Below are 22333 nucleotides of genomic sequence, written 5' to 3' on the forward strand. Positions count from 1 at the left end.
TTTGTCAGGCTCGCTTACACCGCCGATTAAAATCTATTTGATATGCGCAAGGTGTTATTGGGGAGAATTAAAATGCAAGATGGCAACAATGAATTATCCCTCTCGAATGGTAATGACCAAAGGGGGGAGCCTTACGGGACGCCTAAAGTGGACAGGCCAGAGACGCCTGCATTCTGTTTTGGGGGGCACGAGGTTACTTGTTGAATATAGATGATATCGACGATAACGTGTAGATAATCATATTACATTGTTCGAAGGCGTTTAATTTTATTTTTGAACTTTATATTTAAGGCTGCAGCTGACTACTGAAATGAACACGTCTTTGGCGTGTCGGGAAAATTGTCACGAGTGAATATGGCCGTATCACAGTTCACCATGAGATGTATCGGAAACCGATAGCCTTATAGCATAGAGATAAAATTCATGTCTAATAAAACACTGGGAAAGACAGAAGAAAATAGGTAGGTAAATAAATTTAAAATACACTCACACAGCAGTGGCGACGGATAAAGGTAGGCTGTTAAGATTCGACATAAATAGTACACACTAAACTTTGTCAGTCATACGTATTTGTTTTCATTGAACTAAGAATACAATTTGCAGATGGTGCCGGTAAGTTTTTAAAATTTAATTAAACCCTGCTTAACGAAACCATAACGGTTTAGATTTATGCTATGGGCGATCTGATAAAAATTGTACATACTTTTACAGTTATACTTATTTATTATCGTTGAATTAAGAATACATATTAAAGATAGCGTTGGTTAGTTTTTTTGAATTCATTAAGCCCTGCTTATTCCAAGCCATAATCGATAAAAAAATATTCTTCTATCTATAAAATATCTAAAATTATTTATGGTTTAATGGCATGCTTTTATATATTTTATAGAGTCAAATATTTTTTTTCTATTATCTACAATGACTTAGATTAGGCAGAGTTTAATTTAATTTAAAAAACTAACAAATACTATGTACACATTGTAGTCTTAGTTCAATGAAAACAAATACATTTGACTGACAAAGTTTAACGTGCACTATTTATGTCGGATCTTTACAACCTACCTCCACCCTTCGCCACTGTCACATAGTATATATTTGTATAGAATTCTGTATGATTCAAAAGTAGTTTAGCAAGAAAGCGTTCATAAGTATCTAATCGTATATATCAAATATCAGGTGTTTGATACTAATCAGTAATCGAACTAATGTTGTTAACGAAAATATCTTTAAACCTACTTTGCAGCTTTCATTTAAAAGCTCCAGTGCATCTATTCTACACACAATACTGCTTTCAGCCGCTATGGCAGGTTTGTATCGAAGCACTTATTGTAACAATTACAATCTTATTCTTATTGTGCCATCCCCTAGCGGAGGTCGGCCACCATCAAGGCGATCTTATCTTTGTCGTCTGCTTCCCGGAACAGTTCGGTGGAGCTGCACTCGTACCAATCACGGAGGTTCTTAAGCCACGAAATGCGGCGCCGTCCTCTGCTACGCTTCCCATTGATCTTTCCTTGAATGACAAGTTGGGGAATGCTGTATTTTTGTCCTCTCATAATGTGGCCGAGGTATTGTAGTTTCCTGGTTTTGATACTACGTAGAACTTCTCGGTCCTTCTCCATTTGATTGAGAATTTCAACATTTGTCACCCGGTCAGTCCAAGGAATTTTGAGGATGCATCTATACAGCCACATCTCGAAAGCTTCAAGTCTCCGTGACATCTCTTGGTTTAGCGTCCATACATATATACTTCCATACCATAGAAAAGAATTGAGAGCACATAACAACGTACCATACGCAGTCTCAGACCTAGGTTAAGATCTCGATTGCTAAGGAGGCGTCTCATTTTCAGAAAGGCACTCCTTGCGATCTCAATTCTAGTTTTTATTTCCTGAGACTGGTCCCATTTCTCATTGACCCATGTACCTAAATATTTATAATGGGTCACACGTTCGATTGGTTCGCTGTTAATGACAAAATTTGTGTTGGTGTCTGGTGTTACAATTACAATAAGTTAGTTGTAATTGTTACAATAAGCGCTATGTTTTAACAGCACCTCTTTTGGCTGTGTTAAATTTTAGAGAGAGATAGACAGGTTTGTCTGTTTAGACGGCTGACTTATTGCAATTGTTACAAGTGCTAATAATTCGTTACAAACGTATCCTAGATAGCTGTCGTAGCGGCCGAAAGCAGTATTGTGTATAGAATAGATGCGCTGTTCTGAAGGTCTTTTGGGTCGTTCGCAAAGAAAACAATGTCGTCTGCAAAGCGGAGGTTAACATAAGTCAACATAGCGTCGCTATAGGATTGGTTTGTCGAATATCCGTTTTTGTCAAAATCAACATTTTAATGCAGAATGATTTTTTGTATTTAAATGGACCTAACCATCATTTTTTTTTAATTGCTTTGTAATGAATACATTCATATGCTGTAAAAACAACAATTTTAATACCTCCATGTATTTAAATATAGGATAATGATATTTGTTTTTCGTCTCCTGAACATTTGACAATTGGTCTATTCGACAAACCAATCCTACAGCGACGATAGGTTAACATAAACATATTTATCTTTCGAAAGAATCATATTTTGTTTTATTTATAAGATATTTGTTATGAAAACGAGTGTCTCGAAACATTGCAATTAACGTGTTTCACCAGTGTATCTTCTAAAACCGATAAGTATTTATAAACATTGCAACACGCACAGTGAATACACGTCATGGTAGCTCAAAATGGTTACATGTAAATTGTACTTAAAAATTTCACCTAGGCACAGTTCGCCGTGAGTTTTCTATCGGAATGAGATGATAGTATACTATACGGCAGCGGTTTCCAAACTGGGGGGCGCGAAAAGTTTAACACAATAATGAAGCCACAGATTTGCAGTTTGCAAGTGCATAGTTCATAAAACGGCAGCTAGTTATAAACTACATAAAAAAAGTCCTATAAAAGTTAGATTATTTGCAAACCTGTATGAAGATATGGAGACTAATTTTATTATACCTACTTCATTTCTATACTAATGTGCATGGCCCTCACAAGAGGGGGGGGTGATAGGGCTCCAGCCTGGAGGCCCGGCGTTGTGGATCGACCAGTTAAGTGAGATAAACACACACCAAAAATTCGTTATATTCGTAAAAAAAAGTCGCCTGCGCGCCTGGCGCTGTTTCACTTACAGAATATTAACATTTTATAACATATGTGTCTGTGTGATACAATTTCTTGTGATTGTGTGATGGGTGTGGTTGATGATAATTTGCATGTAGAATTTTATTTTATAATTATTTGTAGTGTATTTCCTGACTAAGAAAAGTGGCTATATGGAAACGAAAACGTTTGTTCAATTGTGGTTGAATCGAACTGAAGAATAATATAATATTTTGTCAAGAAAAGCAATGCAAGTAGGTACACTGTTACCATTTGTAACATCATATTTATGCGAAACGGAATTTTCTGCATCAGATGCAATGAAATACATATATCGAGCCAGTTTAGTAGAAAAAAGCACTTTAAATAAAGGGGAGGAGGCATCAAGATTAGATGTTTTTTAAAGGGAGGCGTAGTAACGTAAAGTTTGGAAACCACTGCTATACGGTCTCCAATTTTATTAGATTCAATATGAACATTAATTCAATTTTCATAGCTGATTTTGGCAAAATTCATGAATTCAAGAATGAAAACCTAATCTAACCTAACAAATAATACAGTATATCGGCTATTTTCAAAATTTGCTGGCTTCCTGTAAAGAGTAAGTCGACAAGAACCGTGTTTATTTAGAGATGAATTTTATGTCAGTACCATACGACCCAAATAGGTTGGAAGGTGTTTAATATACGGCCATATATTTCTGATACAACATAAGTGTAACACGACAAACTGCGTACGTACAAGTTTCCGGACACAACTCAAAATATAATGTAGTCTTTTTCATTTACCATATTCGTTCCTAAGCTAGCATATGGGCCTCTACAGGACTCTTTGGCGAGGAATAGTTTTAAGCCATTCGACCAATCCATTGAGTCCTTGCACCGGATGAAATAATTAGCTTATCTTAGCGATTTGGTTGAATACAGACATTGCCTTTCCCATAGAGATTACTTGAATTGTGGTAGGCAATAGATGTCGTTTCGGTTTTATGAAGGTGAACGTGAGAGGGCATTGATAGGTACGACTTGATACTTACGAGCGCTTACTTGCATACCTACTTTTGGATCATTCAGAATTATATAAATATATATATATATATGTGACAGTGGCGAAGGGTGGAGGTAGGCTGTAATGATCCGACATAAATAGTGAACACTAAACTTTGTCAGTCATACTTATTTGTTTTCATTGAACAAAGACTATAATGTTTACATAAGTTTAATGAATTTTATTTATTAAAAATTCGCGTGGTACAAATAACTCATTTCGTCAAAATCACCACATAGGAGGTATTTAATATACAGCGACGATACCTAAACTGTTATGGTTTGGTTTCGCAGGGTACAATTGAATTTTAAAAACTAACCAAAACCATCTGTAAATAATTATAGTCTTAGTTCAATGAAAACAAATACGTATGACTGACAAAGTTTAGTGTGCTATATTTATAGTGGATCTTAACAGCCTATCTCAACACGTCACCACTAGTAAATATAATAAACTACCCTCGATAGTCGCCGATAGCAGCCTTGTGTATAGAATAGATGCGCAGTTCCCATTATTTCTGAGTTCCCTGATGGCGACTGAGGTACTACTTTACACTTAGGTAATATTTTGATATGTCTTCCATATTATGCAACTCGGCCTGCCTTCAATCCGTCAAGTCAGCATGGGCCATCTGTTCTAAGGTGGTACGTCTTAGTCCCTCGCTAGCGATGCCACTCGTGGAATGTGTACAGTAAACTTTGACACCAGATGGCATGTTGTGCGATAAATAATTCACTGCCACATGCTTGCAAGATAACATATTAAATAAACTATTTTCTCATAAGAAATCAAGGTCAACAGCCTGTGAAATGTAAACATTTTTAATACAATACACAGTGTTATCATCTTTAGTCATTGACTCAATTATTTATTATTCAATATGCATATTGTCTTCACATTATTTACTAAGTATTTTCGGCAAAGGATTTAGGTAGGCCAGTGATCGGCAAACTCATTAGTCAACAGAGCCAAATATCAAAAGTACAACGATTGAGATTTCTTTTGAGAGCCAAATTTCTTAAACTGAAATTATATAATATTATGTAAAGAGTTCATTAAGTTAAACACTTTAGGTAAAGATTTAAGTCTTAATTAAACTATAGGTAGACTGAATAAAACATGATATCATACTTAATAACGATCTTATTAACACTTAATGTGCATAATGGCCTTGCATCTCCTTGAAAAGTTTGAGTGTCAGGTTTGTATGTTGATGTTTTTAATTTTAAGTACGATTCCAGGTTCTCATCAATAAGACGACTTCCCAATTTACTCTTGATTTTCTTCTCTCTTAGAAATCGCTTTACTAACCACAAATAATGCAATATTAACATCGTTGGAAGATTGTATTCAGTAATTAAATACAGAACTAGATTTTTCTTGACTCTTCTAAAGTTCCTCAACTGCTTTCTGCCTTGCATCATCGACAGGATATTTAGTGCTAAATGACGCATGTGTCCCTCCAAATTTGACTTCGTGCTATGCGCCAAATTTTCTCGACAAATAATACAGAGCGATAGGCCATTTAAGTTCTGAATAAACGCGAAAGTCTCAGTCCATTCAACTTTAAATTCACGGTTTTCGTCATTCGTTTTTATTTGCTTCTTCTTTGTAGCGATGTCAAACAGGGCAGAGAGCAGAGGGCATTTGTGGCAGAGCCGCACTCAAGGGGCCAAAGAGCCACATAAATAGTGCACACTAAACTTTGTCAGTCAAACGTATTTGTTTTCATTGAACTAATACTACAGTGTGTGTATAGTGTTTTTTGTTAGTTTTTAAAATTCATTTAAACCTTGCCTAATGAAGCCTGGCTGTGTTCCGGATGCCTTGTGGAACAGCCTCAAGGTTTCCATTGTCGAGGCCGGCCCTCCCTCACCCTGCAGCGGTGCTACAAAAACGATCTACGCGTTGCATATCTGGCATGGCGGGAGGCGCAAGAGTTGGTCATTTATCGAGGGAAGTGGCGCAAACTTGTGCTTGCTTTATGTACCAATGCTGGGTCGTGACAAGGTGAAAGAAGAAGAATCAAGCCATAGTAGATAATAGACAAAACACATCTATAAAATATCTAAAATTATGCCATTAAACCATACATAATTTAGTTAGAAGCATATTTTTTATTGAGTTTGATTTAAGCAGCGCTTAATGATTTTTAAAAAACTAACCAACACTACTTGTAATATATCGCACCCTGCAACTTAACTGCCACAAGTCTAAATTTACGTGTTTTGAGTTAATTACTATGTTTCATTGTCTATCGTTAATAGTATATACATCGAAAATTTCATATCTCTAAGTCGTCAAATTCAAGTCAAAACTTCATTCAATATCTAAACATATTTCAAAAACACAGTACAAAAATGCGAATGGTAAAAACTTCAAAGCTGATTTTCTCTGTTTGACGTTTTTTGGTTGTGGCAGTTTAGTTGCGATGGTGCGATATATTCTTAATTCAATGAAAACAAATAAGTATGACTAAAAAGGTGTGCACTATTTTTGTCGGATCGCCCATAGCATACTTAAACTATTATGGTTTGGTTTTATAGGCCGGGTTTAATTGAATTTTAGAATCTAACCAGTGATTGAACCAACAATACAAACTACAGATGGTGCTGTAATTTGTATTGTTAGTTCAATGAAAACAAAAACGTATGACTGACAAAGCTAAGTGTGTACTATTTATTTGATAGTCCCACGATGGCCGCGCGGCTTCTGGAGTCTGGCAAGTACACATATTGTTTTTCAATTTGTGTATGAGTCAGAGTATGGACCATCCATTTCTCGTAAAAGCAAATTCTTTCAATACAAAAACCTCCACTCTGTGGGGGCATCAGGATCGGACATGGTCGATGAAGATTTGTATTGAATATCAGACACTGCTGTATACATATTTTAATTACATCTGACGATTATCAGGCGAAAGAGAAAGAACCGAGTTCTTGCCAGAGAACCAGAAAATTGCAGTACCTCTGTCAGGGGACGGTGCAAGAAGTAGAGGAATGACAATAGAGAATAATATTAATTTTGCCACGGCTACCAATTCAACCACATTAATAATATTAAAGAATCGACATGATGCTTTTTGATAGAAATTCTTCGTATTCTTAGATTCTTACATAATGTCCAAAGAAAATATTAATAAATTGTATAATTATTATTAAAATTAACAAAAACAACAGTGATAAATCATTTTTATAATGTAAACACTGATTCATAAATTATAATGAAAAATAATTGAATCAAAACATAAATGTCATAGATAGGAAGACCACCCATATTTGACAGTCTGGTCTGATGGAAACGTTCACTTTGTGACACTGGCATGAAATTTGATATTTTTCTGGTAAATAAGCTAAGGTAAATTGTACATATTACATTTCACCGTTGCACAGTTTGCCGTGAGCTTTCTTATCGGAAAGAGATGACCATATACTATACCAGACGTGGGCAAATGCTGCTCTTCGTTGGGTTAAGTGCGGCTCTCAATATTTATTTTATTTATTTATTTTATCTAGAAAAAAGAGTATTACGGCCATACAGCGATTGGCCAATGCGCCATAATACATAATAAATACAAATATATAAAAATATCTTAATTACAAATAACAACTAATATAACAAGAAAGTAGAAAAGACAGCATGTGTAAATATTAAAGAAACATGATAATATATACAATTATAAATTTAACCTATTTAATACGTCCACAAACATTATATAGTTAATAAAAAATAAATCAACCTTTATGGTGCCATCAAATATCTCTTGATAAAAATATAGGTATTTTATTCCCCATTATACCAGTACTTTCGCGAGTTTTCCTTTCTAAATGTTGTAAGTGACAAGATGCGCGTATTAAATTTGAATTTGTGTATTTAATACCACGTGAGAACGTGACTATTATTATTATTGTATGTATATATGTATTGGTGTATTAATTCTTAAATCGTGTAAAGATGACTAAAAACGTTACCCATTTACTTGAAAAAGAGAACATGTCAATGAATATATTATTATCGTTACTAATAGAACATTAATTGCACGCATTTTGGATTTAAATGACAAATTATATTTCGTTCGGCATGCGTCAATTGCACCCGCGGCTGGCAATCCGCGAATCGCCTAGCCACGATCTTTTTAGACCATGCCTCAACTGAGGTATAGCCTTAACAATTTTCAGTACTGTTCGGTTATACAGCGGAAAACACATTTTTAAAATACCCGATATACTGGATTATTTGTTAGTTTGTATTAGTTTAGGTTAGGTTAGGTTGGGTTGGGTTGGGTTAGGTTAGGTTAGGTTTGGTTAGGTTAACCTAACAAATAATCCAGTATATCAGGTATTTTAAAAATGTGTTTTCCGCTGTATTCCTCACAACCGAACAGTACCCAATTTTCTTATAAATTGAAATCGGAGAAAGCCATTATTATTTTTCATGTAATTCATGCTCCTATCACACAGAGTGAACAATTTATACAGACAAATTGAACTGTAAATAAATGTCTGAGATACAAAAATAAACTGATAAAAAATGTTTAATTGAATAATTATTAATGTTGATAGTGTAATGAGCATGACAACATACATCATGACAACATATATCAAAAATAAATTAAAACTTGAATTATTTTACGAATATTTCTTCAAAAAATACTATAAATTATATTATGATAATATTAATATTGAACTAACTAAGTATATCAGGGCCGAAGGGCGGAGGTAGGCTGTTATGGTCCGCCATAAATAGTGCACACTAAACTTTGTTAGTCGTAAGAATTTATTTTCATTGAAATAAGACTACAATTTACAGATGATGTCTGTTAGTTTTTAAATCAAATCAAATCAAATTTATTTTACATATAATGAACATAACAAATTATAAATTCAAAGCGTTCACGACACGACATAAAATAAGTGTTAATAATTTTTAAAAATAAAAATACAGAGAAGTGTGAGTTAATAATACAATAAGTAATAAAAAAAGAAAATAAATAACAAAATAAAAGTAGATGGAAGCACACAGAGTGAACTTTCATAGAACCTATCTTAAAAACTTATAAACCAACGTCCACCTAAATTCACCCTCACGTAAGTGGAATATATCAATATCCGAAGCGATTTCATTAAACATGGTTATTGCCCTCCCAATTGGCATTACTAATGGCAGGTTAGTTCTGCACTGTGGGAGAACAAACAATGGATGCCCTCGATTCCTAAGGTAATTATCAGACACACAAGCCAACACCACCAATAATGGCAGAGTTCATATTTACGCCGCGTATAAGTCTGAAAAAATATGAAGCTAAATAAAGATCCCTTCTAAATTTTAAGCTACAGTATGTAAGCATCCCTAAGAGAAAATTAGTCGGATAGAGCCACGGATAATATCCATACAGCCGAAAGTAAAGGAGTAAAATTCGATTAAACCCTGCGACACCAAGCCATAATAGATAATAGTCAAAAAATACTAGTCCATTCGCAAAATATCTAAAATTATGCAATTAAATCATACATAACTATGGATATTTTATAGATAGAATAATATTTTGTATATATTATAGTTTGGTTTAGGCAGGGCTTAATGAATTAAAAAAATGAAACAGCAACATGTGTAATAATTTGTATTCTTAATACTACGAAAACAAATAAGTATGAATGAAAAAGTGTGCACAATTTTGTCGTATCGCCCAAAATATACCAAAACTATTATGGTTTGGTTTAGGCAGAGTGTAATTCATTTTTCAAAACTAACCAACACCATCTGTAAATAATAGTCTTGGTTCAATAAAAACAAATACGTATGACTAACAACGTTTAATGTGCAAAACCGAAAGCAAGTGTGTCGACATCGAACATTAACGTCACTCCACAATGGGTGTGTCTGGATATATCATCCGAAGACGAATAAACAGGATTTTCGTTGTGTTTTTATATAACGGACATTCGGCGGCTTTACCGGACACCCCCTCATCCGCATTAGTCAGTTATATCGAGGTTCTACTGTAGAATACTGTGTCGTATTCTGATTGTTATCAATTATTATAAATAAATAAATATTAATCATACATAAAACAGTATTTGATACAGTTTTACGTGTTGAGTAATAATAAAAAGAAATGTACAGTAATTGTTTTTGTGTGAGTGTATACAATGGTCATTAATCACTTGCCACATATTGTTTTTACTTTAAAAACGTTATTTAAAAAGACATGATTCACAGGTCAGTTTGCGGAGAAATGAGAATTCAGTCATCGCAGCAGGTAGAAGATAGTAGAAAAAACAACACAGCAATATAATTATATAATTAAATTCTTATTCTGTTAATAATAAACTATTTTTTTTATTCAAAGAACACTCTTATATTGAACGTATAATGTGAAAACATCGCAGGAGTGAGAGAATGAAAAATATCTGAATCCCTGCACTTTAAACTGAGGCTTAGGGTTCGAATACATTGTGATGTATGCCACGTACTGTCGCGGTGACAAATTTAGTCTACGGTTCGTCATTCCACAGAATATTTTAAACGTTCACTATCTCTATAAATTCAATGATGGAGAGTGCTTTGAATTATTATTCATTATTCATGCTAATTTCAATTAATTTTAACAGTTCCTATGTGTGGCCGCGTAGTTTAACCATCGGCCTATAGCGTCGTGGGTCCCAGGTTCGAATCCTGGGTCTGGCAAGTACACATAATGTTTTTCAATTTGTGTATGAGTCAGAGTATGGACCCAATAGGTTAAGCATGTGGTTGACATCCATTTCTCGTAAAAACAAAATCTGTTAATACAAACCTCCACTCTGTGGAGGTCCATATGATCCTATTATCGGACATAGTCGAAAGAAAGGAAAAGAAAGATGTGTGCATACGTTAAAATTACTTGCGATATTGTTATTGTATTAACATTCTTATAGAAAATACATAGTGCAAACCGCTAAAAACAAAAAACACGCGATTTTGAAATGAGTTGAAAATGTGTAGGCATGTAGAAAATGATAAAAAACGTTCATTTAGTCATGCAGGTGTCGATGCAGTGCAGTACAACGTGAGGTGACCTCATTGTTGTTCTGTTGATTTCAGCAGATTTTGCTAACTGACAATGTTCATTTAAAGGTTCATAATGTGCTACGGGATGGGAGTATGATAACACTTTTTAAATTACAAGAAAAATGACATTAGACACTTTTTTCCTGAAGCGGCAGCTTACTGTGACAGCACATAACGTGATCTTAATAAATTTGAACCTTTAGTATCTTATTACGGTCAAGGAAGTAAGCTTGCGGCTGTCGATGGTTCCGTGAGAACCGTCAGCAGAATCCATGACATATGAATCGCTTTCAAATTAATGTTACACATTTAATTATTATTTAGTTTCACACAATCGAATTACTACTAAGTAAACACATAGTTTACATCAGCGATATTTATTAATATTTATTATATTACAAATGTATTTTCTCACCAAACGCGAGATACTGAGTGCAAGCATTTTTCATCGTGACGGGTTCAATAAAAGGCTATCAAATCATTCACTTGTAATATTTACTTTGTAAACTCGCTCACATTATATCTTGCTAGAGAACTTAGTGCCTTGGACAATAATACGTACCTCTCTGTTATATAGTATCATTGTATAATTATATAACTGTACTGTGTCAAACTAGCAAATAAACTCGCCATCTTTGCCAGCAACTACTGGTCTTCATACTTCAGTTCATCTCCTCCTCGTCTGACATCACCCAAAAGCTTTTTGCACGGTACGATAGTAGTTTCACGCCGAGTGGCCAAAAGAAGACCGAAACGAGTATCCACAGCGACATACAATATGTCTGTTCAAGTTGATGAATGACGGAGAGCATGGTAGATTACTGTCGGTTTTGATACTAGATAGCAGTGGCGAAGTGTGGAGGCAGGCCGTGGAGATCTGACATATTATGTAGTGCACGCTAACATTGTCACATACCTACTAATTTGTTTTCTTTGAACTAAGAATAGAAATTGCAGATGGTGTTGGTTAGTTTTTTTAAATTCAATTTAACTCTACCTAAACGAAAGCATTATAGATAAAACGATAAAAGTATGCATAATTTTAGATATTTTATAGATAAAAGAATATTTGTCCGGTGGTTCTTTGTCTGGTAAAAATCTTGAAAACGATTTTTAACTAACTTCCCGACTAGCTAGACATTTGAAACTTTAAGAATATATCAGAACACGATGCCAATGCATTTTAATACTTTTAGCCATCTTTAAGTAGAATTGAATTCATTTTCAGTTAATTCTGTTTTGTATGAAAAGTTATTTCGACACCATTATTGGTTGCTAGGGGTCTGGGGTCCTACTGTCGTATGCATGAGATTCCCAAAAACCTTATAGGCTATATACTGCACGTTTGTATGCATGAGTAAAAACGTAATTAGCTGTTAAGTGACGTCACGAATGTGACATATCATGTGTCATGGTGTTCGTATTATAAAATTTCATTCCCCGATAAATAATTCAAAATTTTGAAATTGTAAATGTGTCTGAAAGTGTGCGAACGGTACCATATAAATTTGATAATTATACATGAATAATTATTATGAAATTTAAATAATTTATCAGCTATTTTATCACATGTATTTTATAATTATTCTACTGTACGAAAGGTTGTATTGCCAGTAAACTTTTCCATTTGGTGGCAACACTGAATACATTTGGTGGCAATACTGAATATTATTATGACTAACTTCACTTAAATTATTGAGAACTCAAAAGAGAATAAGAATAAATGACAGAAAATGCAAATGATTTAAGACAATAATATGTAATGATCTCTGTATAATATTATCATTTATACCAATCATCGTATGATACTATTGATGTTTCCAGTGTATTTTTGATTTATTTGAGAGTTGTGCCTCGTTTATTACAGTTATCTTACAATAATTAACTAGGTAGGTAGGTGGTACCGTAATATTTTGAAGAACGCAGAATGCTTACAATTGTATATTTTAATGCCAGATACAGCAGTAGATACATATTTTTGCGGTGGTTTAGCGGAGATATTTTATCGTAATCTTACGTAAGTCCATCTTATGTCTCCATGAGAAATATTGCAAGCGAAATAGGCGAAATAAGCGAGGCATTTTATCAGTTACCTACTATCTAGATTATAGACTAGGGATCAAAATTATACGTATTTTGTAAACAGCACGACTAGGAACTGTTTTTAAAGTTCGCAAATGTTTTACAGAATCTACAAAACGAATAAGGGCCTCAACCAAATGTTTTTTGCAATGAATGCAAAATTAAAATGTCATTTGAAAGTGACAGCTAGCTGAGGCAGCCATTTTTAATGGCGCGTGACGTCAGATCGCTTACGTCACAAAGAGTGTTATTAGCTATTCGATGGAAAATCGGTTAAATAGCTTATAAAGAATTTGGGAATCTCATACATACGGCCCCTAGCAACTAAATTATTAATAATATATATGTGCGTTACTATGGAAATCAATATGACATGTCAAAGTGACATTTCAATGAAAAATAAAAGTATGACTGACAAAGTTTAACGTGCACTATTTATGTCGGATCTTAACAGCCTACCTCCACCCCTTGCTACTGGTATAAATAAGTACAAATAACTAAATGCATATCAAGATAGTCACATAACAAAAGCAGTGCAAAGTTCAAACAAATAGAATGATTTTTCAATGCCAAATCACTTAAATGACAGCAATCAATTTGATGAGTATTTGCAACAATTATCATTTCCTTAAGTACCACGTAATCCTTTTTTTAAAAACACATTATGAAGTGTCTTCATAGAATTTAAGCCAAACGAATAGACCGCCAGTTCTCAGACGGTGGTTAAAATAGCACCAGAATCTGTAACCCTGTAACCCCATTCTTTCTTACAATCTGGACACCTCGCGAAAAGGTTTCTTAATAGATTTACGATAAAATGATGTTATTCACTAGTTATAACTTTAACTAAGATTCATGTTCTAGGACTCTAGGTCTAAACACTAGTGGTAAAGAGTGGAGGTATGCTGTAGAGATCCGAGATAAATAATGAACACTGACCTTTGTCAGTCATACATATTACAACGTTTTTCATAGGTCGTATTCTTATTTGTCCGGTACAAATCTTGCAATCGATTTTTAACTAACTTCCGGACTAGCTAGACATTTGAAACTTTTAGAATATATCAGAACACGATGCCAATGCATTTTTTTAATACTTTAAGCCATCTTTAATTGAATTCATTTTTAGTCAATTCTGTTTTGTATGAAAAGTTATTTCGATACCATTATTGGTTGTTAGGGGGTCCTAGCAACTAAATTATTAAATATTATCGTGCGTTACTATGGAAATCAAATGAAATGACATTTCATTATTCAGTATTTGTATCAAGTACAAATTTTTTTGATCACTTAAGCTAGTCAAGTCAAGTTTATATGATTCAACAGAAAATTTAAAAACGTTGTATATAAAAAGTTCTTTTTATCTTGTAATTATTTATTATTATCTACTATGGCTTGGATTATGCAGGGTTTAATTGAATTTTAAAAACTAACAAACACTATCAACACATTGTAGTTTTAGTTCAATGAAAACAAAAATACGTATGACTGACAAAGTTTAGTGTGCACTATTTATGTCAGATCTTAAGAGCCTACCCTTCGCCACTAGTACATAAAAACTAGGTAGGTAAGTATATGGTTTTTTAAAGAACCTGACAAACCCCAGAACTGTGATTTCGATTAATGATTTGATGGTACCGAATCCAATTACATTTTTTCGCAAGAATCGAACCTAATAAAAGAAATGGATGTTCTAACAATCTCTCGTGTATTGATAATTATTCAAACAAAGGCAATTCATCGCAATGTTTTATAATTAGAAGCAAGCCATGTGTAATATTAATGTTTATTATTGTTTTTGGCTCAAGCTTAAGCATAGTTGTTTTTTATATGGTGAGCGTTTACGTGTTTGCCGAGTGATTGATGATAATTAGATGCTCAAATTCAGGCTACATTATGCATTAATGCACAGGTTCTCAAACCCTATCTAATACAGAACGGTCGGATGCGACGTGGAGCCCAATTTATGAAACAAGCCATATCATAAAATATGAAAACTTGCTCGAAAAGTAAGCATGGCGCTTCGAACAGTGTCCGAAAATGTCTCGTAAATATTTGGCGTACATTTACGATCACGTAAGAGTTTGCATTATATTATAGTCTATGGACTCCATGACAGCCAATGACAGCTCAAGTTAACTTGTAAATAAGAAAATAAACTAAAATATGGTATTTAATGACATTATCATAAGTAGCATTAATAAAAGTAGCTAATGGTAAATACGAGAATGTAAAACGAACCTAATATGTATTAATAAAATATGTACTTATGTACGTATATTACAAAATAACAATGAATACTTTAATAAGAATTTAAATACAAAGTAACACTTCCAAGGATAATATTTAAGGCAAAAAAAACAATAAATACCAGAGCCTTAGGACATTCAATCTGTTTCTGATCAGTCAAAATTAAAATGGACGACCGCCAGTGACAAACTAGCGCCTCTACCGGGGAATCATGGAAGTCATAAACCTCCGCCACTTTTAGATGGAGTTTATGAAATAAAGGGAAGGGGTCCCAAGATTAGATTTTTTTAAAGGGGGACGTAGTAACATAAAGTTTGGAAACTAAGCCTTAGATACTGCTTGTTTCAAAAATTGGGCTCCTGCTGACGAGTGATTCCCCTGACACCTTCCTCGAATTCGGAAAATAAAACAAAACAAATATTGGATTCTGCAGTATTCGCATATTATAGATTGAAGGACTCACTTCCAGCCGATGGAGTAGCGTGAGAAGAGCCAGATCTCGTTGCTGTGGGGTCTGAAGCAGTGGCATCTCTTCCGCGCCCTCTGGCAGTTGCACGGCCTCTGTTCAACAATACAAGACAATGATCAGTCAATAACATTGGAACAAAAATAGTAATAGTCAGTGGTGTAATATAATACTTTGACATTAATATTTTGTTGTTCATATGGGTTTCCACAGAGTGGAGGATGTACCAACAGTCACTTCTTAGGTCCATACTCTGGATCCAAACACACATTGACAAACAACATGTGAATGCCAGACACAAGATCCACATCATTATAAGTCTGGCGCGTAACCGTCCGGCCATCGTGGGCAGTTTGAATACCACTGCTTTATATCGGTAAATACTTTCAAATGTCAGAACAGAAATAGTGTATAAGACAATTTTTATATACTTAGTCCAAATCCTTTGGTTTGCTATGTATTTGGAATAGTTACATGGGTTATAAATAATTAGAAACAGTAAAAATACGTGTGAAAGAATTTCATATTCAGTGAAACATCGATTTTAGGTGGCGGGAATTCACAATAAAAAAAACAACAATAATTCAAGAAAAATACAAATTAAACAATAAAATAGAATTTGAAAAACAAAATACATCGCTAAAAATGTCTACATCTCTAGGGAGTGCATTTACCAGCCGCACTGCCCTCGCCATTGGTGCCTGGTGAGATTGACACGAGGAAACAGCTTTCACCAAAATTAGATAATGGCAGCGACCACACGTCATGTAATTGACGGGTGCATAAAAATTCAAATTTTCCAGAATATCAGGATTGGAAACTATAACACGTGAGACCAGAGAAAAATGCTAAGAGCAGAAGTGACCCACGAGCTTCAAGAGAATGAAAGGCGACCATGCCTCGAAGAGAGCTAGTCGGAAAATACTCATTTGAGAGACTGTCAAAAAGAAAATATTTATATACATTAAAATAAAGATGTCGAAGAAATTTTTTCTGAACACACTTTAAAACAAACTTATAGGAAACCTCATAAGGATAATGGACCCATATTGAAGGATAATCCGACACGTAGTGTACGTACCAAACGTCGATACTAACCAGAAAACGGCCCAAATATCACTTGATTTATAAATGCATAATATTGACTATTCGGTACTCGAAATTGTGTAATATCATTGCCCGCTGAAGAAGGAAGCCGATACATTACACGACTGGTCCTACTTTTCGCCCCACCCGTTGTCTATGGATGACCTGTCATTGTCTATAGAGTGCTCATACTGACGCGTCTGTCGTGTTCACTTGTCGGAGTATTCTTAGTTTCAGATTTCTTTCTGATTATTTTAACGTATCTTAGAGACCTTGGAGTTCATCTGATTTAGTGGTTATGTATTATTAATAATTGGAAGTGACGGTCAAAGTAAGTAAACTTCTTCTGTGTATAATAATATCATAATACACTAGGACGTTTGTCAATGTGACAGTCGATTCTAAACGACAATAACTAATAACTGATTTATACTCTTCTGTCATTATAGAATACCAAACTCTGCTTGCAAGTACGTTATCAGTAAATAGTATGGCAGTGGACCACTCGTTGCTTGTGCAAAAAGTTATGCTCAGGCTTTATTAATCTAAAGATGGCGGTGGTAATATTCAATGTGTCCACATCTACTTACATAGGTAGTCAATACCTGTTGAGGATAGCAAATAAATTTGTATATATTTGAATATCAATGCAAATGATAATTTATTTGTTGTTGATTCACTCGCAGACCAATAATCAAATGAAGCCTGTTTTGAAACCAACCAAATGTTTGATTCATTTTTATTACTTTCACGAGAGTTCAAGGCCTTTTCGTTTTTTTTTTTTTGAAAAGACCTCGACTATAAATAGACTGAACCACTTAATGGCTACTCCGTAAGGACCCGGGTATTGTAATTAACATTTAATGACCACATTAAATATATCTTCTTGGACAGAGCACAGGACGAAGCAAGTCAATCATCCTTAAGCCGGGTACACATTAGCGAGTCGTAACTGTAACCGTTTCCAGATAGTGTAACCAATTCTAGATGTGAATTAATTATTTATTAGGTTTACAAACTAATTATTTGGCGTCACTGTGTCTGCAACGGTCACAGTTACGGCTCGCTAATGAGTACACGAGTACCCGTCTTTAGAGGATAAAGAAACAGCTGTTGACAATACGTCTAAAACGCATTCTGCAGTTTTGTAATGTGTTTTATCTCCTCAGTTATTCAATATATACGGAGAGCCAGTAGCGAGGGGTGGAGGTAGGCTGTCATACATAAATAGCGCACACTAAACTTTGTCAGTCATACATATTTGTTTTCATTGAATAATACAAATTGCAGACGTCGGTGGTTACATTTAAAATTCAGGTAAACCCTGCTTAAACCAAACCATAACAGTTTAGGTAAGCTATGGATGATCCAACAAAAATAGTGCAAACTTTTTCCGATCATGTCCGATCGTATGGACCGCCACAGAGTGGAGGTTTGTATTAACAAATTTAATTTTTATGAGAAATGGATGTCAGCCACTTGCTCAACCTATCAGGTCCATACTCTGACTCATACACAAATTGAAAAACACTATGAGTACTTGCCAGACCCAGGATTCGAACCTGGGACCCTCGACTCTATAGGCCGGCATTTAAGCCACGCGACCATCGTGGGTGATAGCTTAGCTGTCGTTAACTACCGAGTAATTCAAAACGCATATGATTGACCTTCGTTGCGCTAAATCTGATACGGATTGAGCGAACGTCGTGTCTATCATCCATCCAGAATCCATCTTGCTCAACCTATCAGGTCCATACTCTGACTCATACACAAATTGAAAAACACAATGAGTACTTGCCAGACCCAAGATTCAAACCTGGAACCCAGACTATAGGTCGACGCTTAAGCAGCATGGCCATGGTGGGTGTTTTTCAGTCATACTTATTTGTTCTCATTGCATTAAGAATACATATTATTATTACAGATCGTCTTTTGTAGTTTTTTTTTAATTCCTTAAGCCCTGCCTTAACCAAACCATAATTGATAAAAAATATTCTTATATCTATAAAGTATCTAAAATTATGTAGATATAAATTAACTGCACAAATTTAGGTATATATTTTATAGATATACGAATATTTCTTTACTATTATCTACTATGGCTTGGATTAGGCAGGGTTTAATTGAATTTAAAAAAAACTACAAAACACTATCAAACTATTTTGTTTTCATTGCATCAAGACTACAATGAAAACAAATTAGACTAACAAAGTTTAGAGTGCACTACAGTGAAACCCCGATTCTACGGTTTTCAAGGGACCCTAAAAAAGAACGATAAATGTAGGATATATAATTTTTTTTTAAAAAAAACTAGTTTTTCTCCTGGATTTTTTTTTGACATTTTGAATTATTTTCAGTTTCTCAGCTAGAGTTCTCGTTATCTTCATGGGGGGTCATTTTAGTTGCGACTTATAAAAATTCTTGATACGAGATGCGAGGCAAACAAAGCGAGGGGACTGAAAGGTCTGTGTCTGTATGTATCATAAACAATTCTATGAAAGCGAAATGAAATAATTACAAGATAAAAAGAACTTTTTATATAAGATTTAAATTCTGTTGAACCATATAAACTTGACTTGACTAGCTTAAATAATCAAAAAAAATTGTACTTGACACGTCATATTGATTTCCATAGTAACGCACGTATATATTAATAATTTGGTTGCTAGGACCCTAGACCCCTTACAACAAATAATGGTGTCGAAATAACTTTTCATACAAAACAGAATTAACTGAAAATGAATTCAATTCTACTTAAAGATGGCTATAAGTATTTAAAAAATGCATTGGCACCGTGTTCTGATATATTCTAAAAGTTTCAAATGTCTAGCTAGTCGGGAAGTTAGTTAAAAATCGATTGCAAGATTTGTACCGGACAAATAAGAATACGAGCTAAGAAAAACATTGTAAAATAGTCGACAAAATCGGTCAATCGAGATAATATGTGTGACGGGACCATAATATTTAGACGATAGACCGAGGAAAACGATAAATCGGGGAACGGTTAATGCAGGATTATTTAACATTGTTCTTATGGATGTTTGGCGGGACTTTCAATAATGAACGATCCGTACGGGAAAACGATTTATGCGAGAACGGTAGATCGAGGTTCCACTGTATTTATGTCGGATCTTGGCCACTTATCCATACCAGTGGGTCTATTCTATACTTATCGACCGCTAAAGTGATAAATATTATCAAACTTAGGGTAGGTTTGTATCAAAGTATTAGCACTTATTGTAACAATTACAATAAGGTGTTTGTAATTGTTGCAATAAATGCTATATTTCAACAGCACCTCTCTTGCTACAATTACAAACATCTTATTGTGATTGTTACAATAAGTGCTAATACTTTGATATAAACCTACCCTAAGTTTGATAATATTTATCACTTTGTCACTTTAGCAGTCGATAAGTATAGAATAGACACACATGTTTCACTACCTAAGTATCTAGGTACTAGTTGCTTTTGAATTTCAACTGCATTTATATTGCACATCGTAATATGTAAATATTAATATTAATGATAATAAGAGAGTGATACATACATAATGTCTTATCTGTTAAAGTTTAAATGTCAACGTTTTTATGTTAGTATATCTATAGATCAGGGATGGCGAACCCATGGCACGCGAATGTTTCATTTTGAAGAGAAAAGAAATTACTATTTTTATATACTTATTTAAAAAGCGTTTTTTATATATTTTTTACAAATAAATGTATAAGTAGGTCTACTTAAGTACTTTCATAATATTTATAAAAAATTAAAAAATTACAACATTGCCATGCGTATTTTCTTCGGTTTTCCATATTATGTTTACCAATCGATATGCAAACGGAAACGACGAAATTCATGCATAAATGACAAATCGCATTGTATAAAAAATAGCATGCCAATCCTCTTCAAGAATAATCATTACGTTTAATGTAAATATACAATTGCATTGGTCGGTCGTTAGGATCGGGCAATTAAAAATAAAAATATTCAATCAACAAACCTTATGTAATTAATTATCGGCAATCGTTCAAATATAATAACTGCCTGTTATTTTGCCTCAAACTTAATCTCTAAAAATGGAAAACCGTTCAGTGATGGAGAATATAATATGAAAGAAGAGTGGTTTAAATGCTTCCATGACTTCTTCAAGAAATTTGAAAACAAGGGAATATATTCAAAGAATCGCCTTCAGCTAGAAATATGATGAAAGATAAATTATCAAGAACTCAATTGTAATAATATGTAAACTTCTTGTACTTAATAGAATTCTTAAAAACCATTTTCTTAGAAAACTTGGTACAGTTCGGTTATGAGGAATACAGCGGAAAACACATTTTTAAAATACCCGATATACTGGATTATTTGTTAGTTTGGGTTAGTTTAGATTAGGTTAGGTTGGGTTAGGTTTGGTTAGGTTAACCTAACAAAGAATCCAGTATATCGGCTATTTTCAAAATGTGTTTGCCGCTGTATTCCTCATAACCGAACTGTACTTACCTAAAAAAAAAACTTTTTTTTGCGCCACGAAAAACTGCTTGACACGTCAGACAGTCGAAAAATATTATTTGGGAAATTTTGGCACGCGTACATAAAAAGGTTCGCCAACCCTGCTATAGATACATATTAGATATTTGCTATTATAAATGGTGTAAAGTAATATTACCTTTGATTAGACAACTGTTATAGCAACTTTGTTCAAATATTAATAAGCATGTATTAAGAATGGCTGAGAATGCATTTGATAAAGATTAGCTTATAATATTAATACTATGGACTGAAATACAATGCATCTTTATTGCTCATTGTTTCAGGCTCCCCCCTAGGCGGCTTTCGTGGTGCAGTGCGTAAAGCGCTGGCCTTCCACCCGAGAGTTCTAGGTTCGATCCCGGTGAGGACACAATATTTATGTGTTTTTCTCAAAGCCTGAGTGTATGTGATTGTTCAAAATTACTAACAACCACCTTGTATGAAAAAGCAAGGACATGGTTATTAATAATCTTCTGAGAATATCAATGTTTGTTTTATAAATACTTAATCATAATAGCTTTTTAATTCAGTTTTAATTCATTTTTAAAGAAGGACTCATTGACTGCATTCAATCACTGTATCAAATCAAACTGATAACAAGTTATTGCCTAAAACATAATCTGCTATATAATAATATACAGTCGAACTTGGTTATTACGAGGATGATGGAACCAAC

At 34.1% G+C, this 22333-nt stretch overlaps 1 protein-coding gene across 1 annotated transcript in view; it reads right to left on the reverse strand.

The window, feature by feature from the left end:
* Hs6st (heparan sulfate 6-O-sulfotransferase) overlaps positions 1-22333 on the reverse strand; it is a 39322-nt gene that overhangs the window by 15992 nt on the left and 997 nt on the right. The window contains exon 3 of the mRNA XM_085951259.1: positions 16042-16139. Coding sequence (XP_085807385.1) covers positions 16042-16139 — 98 coding nt within the window. The remainder of the gene's footprint in view (positions 1-16041; positions 16140-22333) is intronic.

This window comes from Rhyacophila brunnea, unplaced genomic scaffold (assembly GCF_057557595.1).
Source record: "Rhyacophila brunnea isolate RB1 unplaced genomic scaffold, BYU_Rbru_1.0 scaffold_24, whole genome shotgun sequence".
Lineage (NCBI taxonomy): Eukaryota > Metazoa > Arthropoda > Insecta > Trichoptera > Rhyacophilidae > Rhyacophila > Rhyacophila brunnea.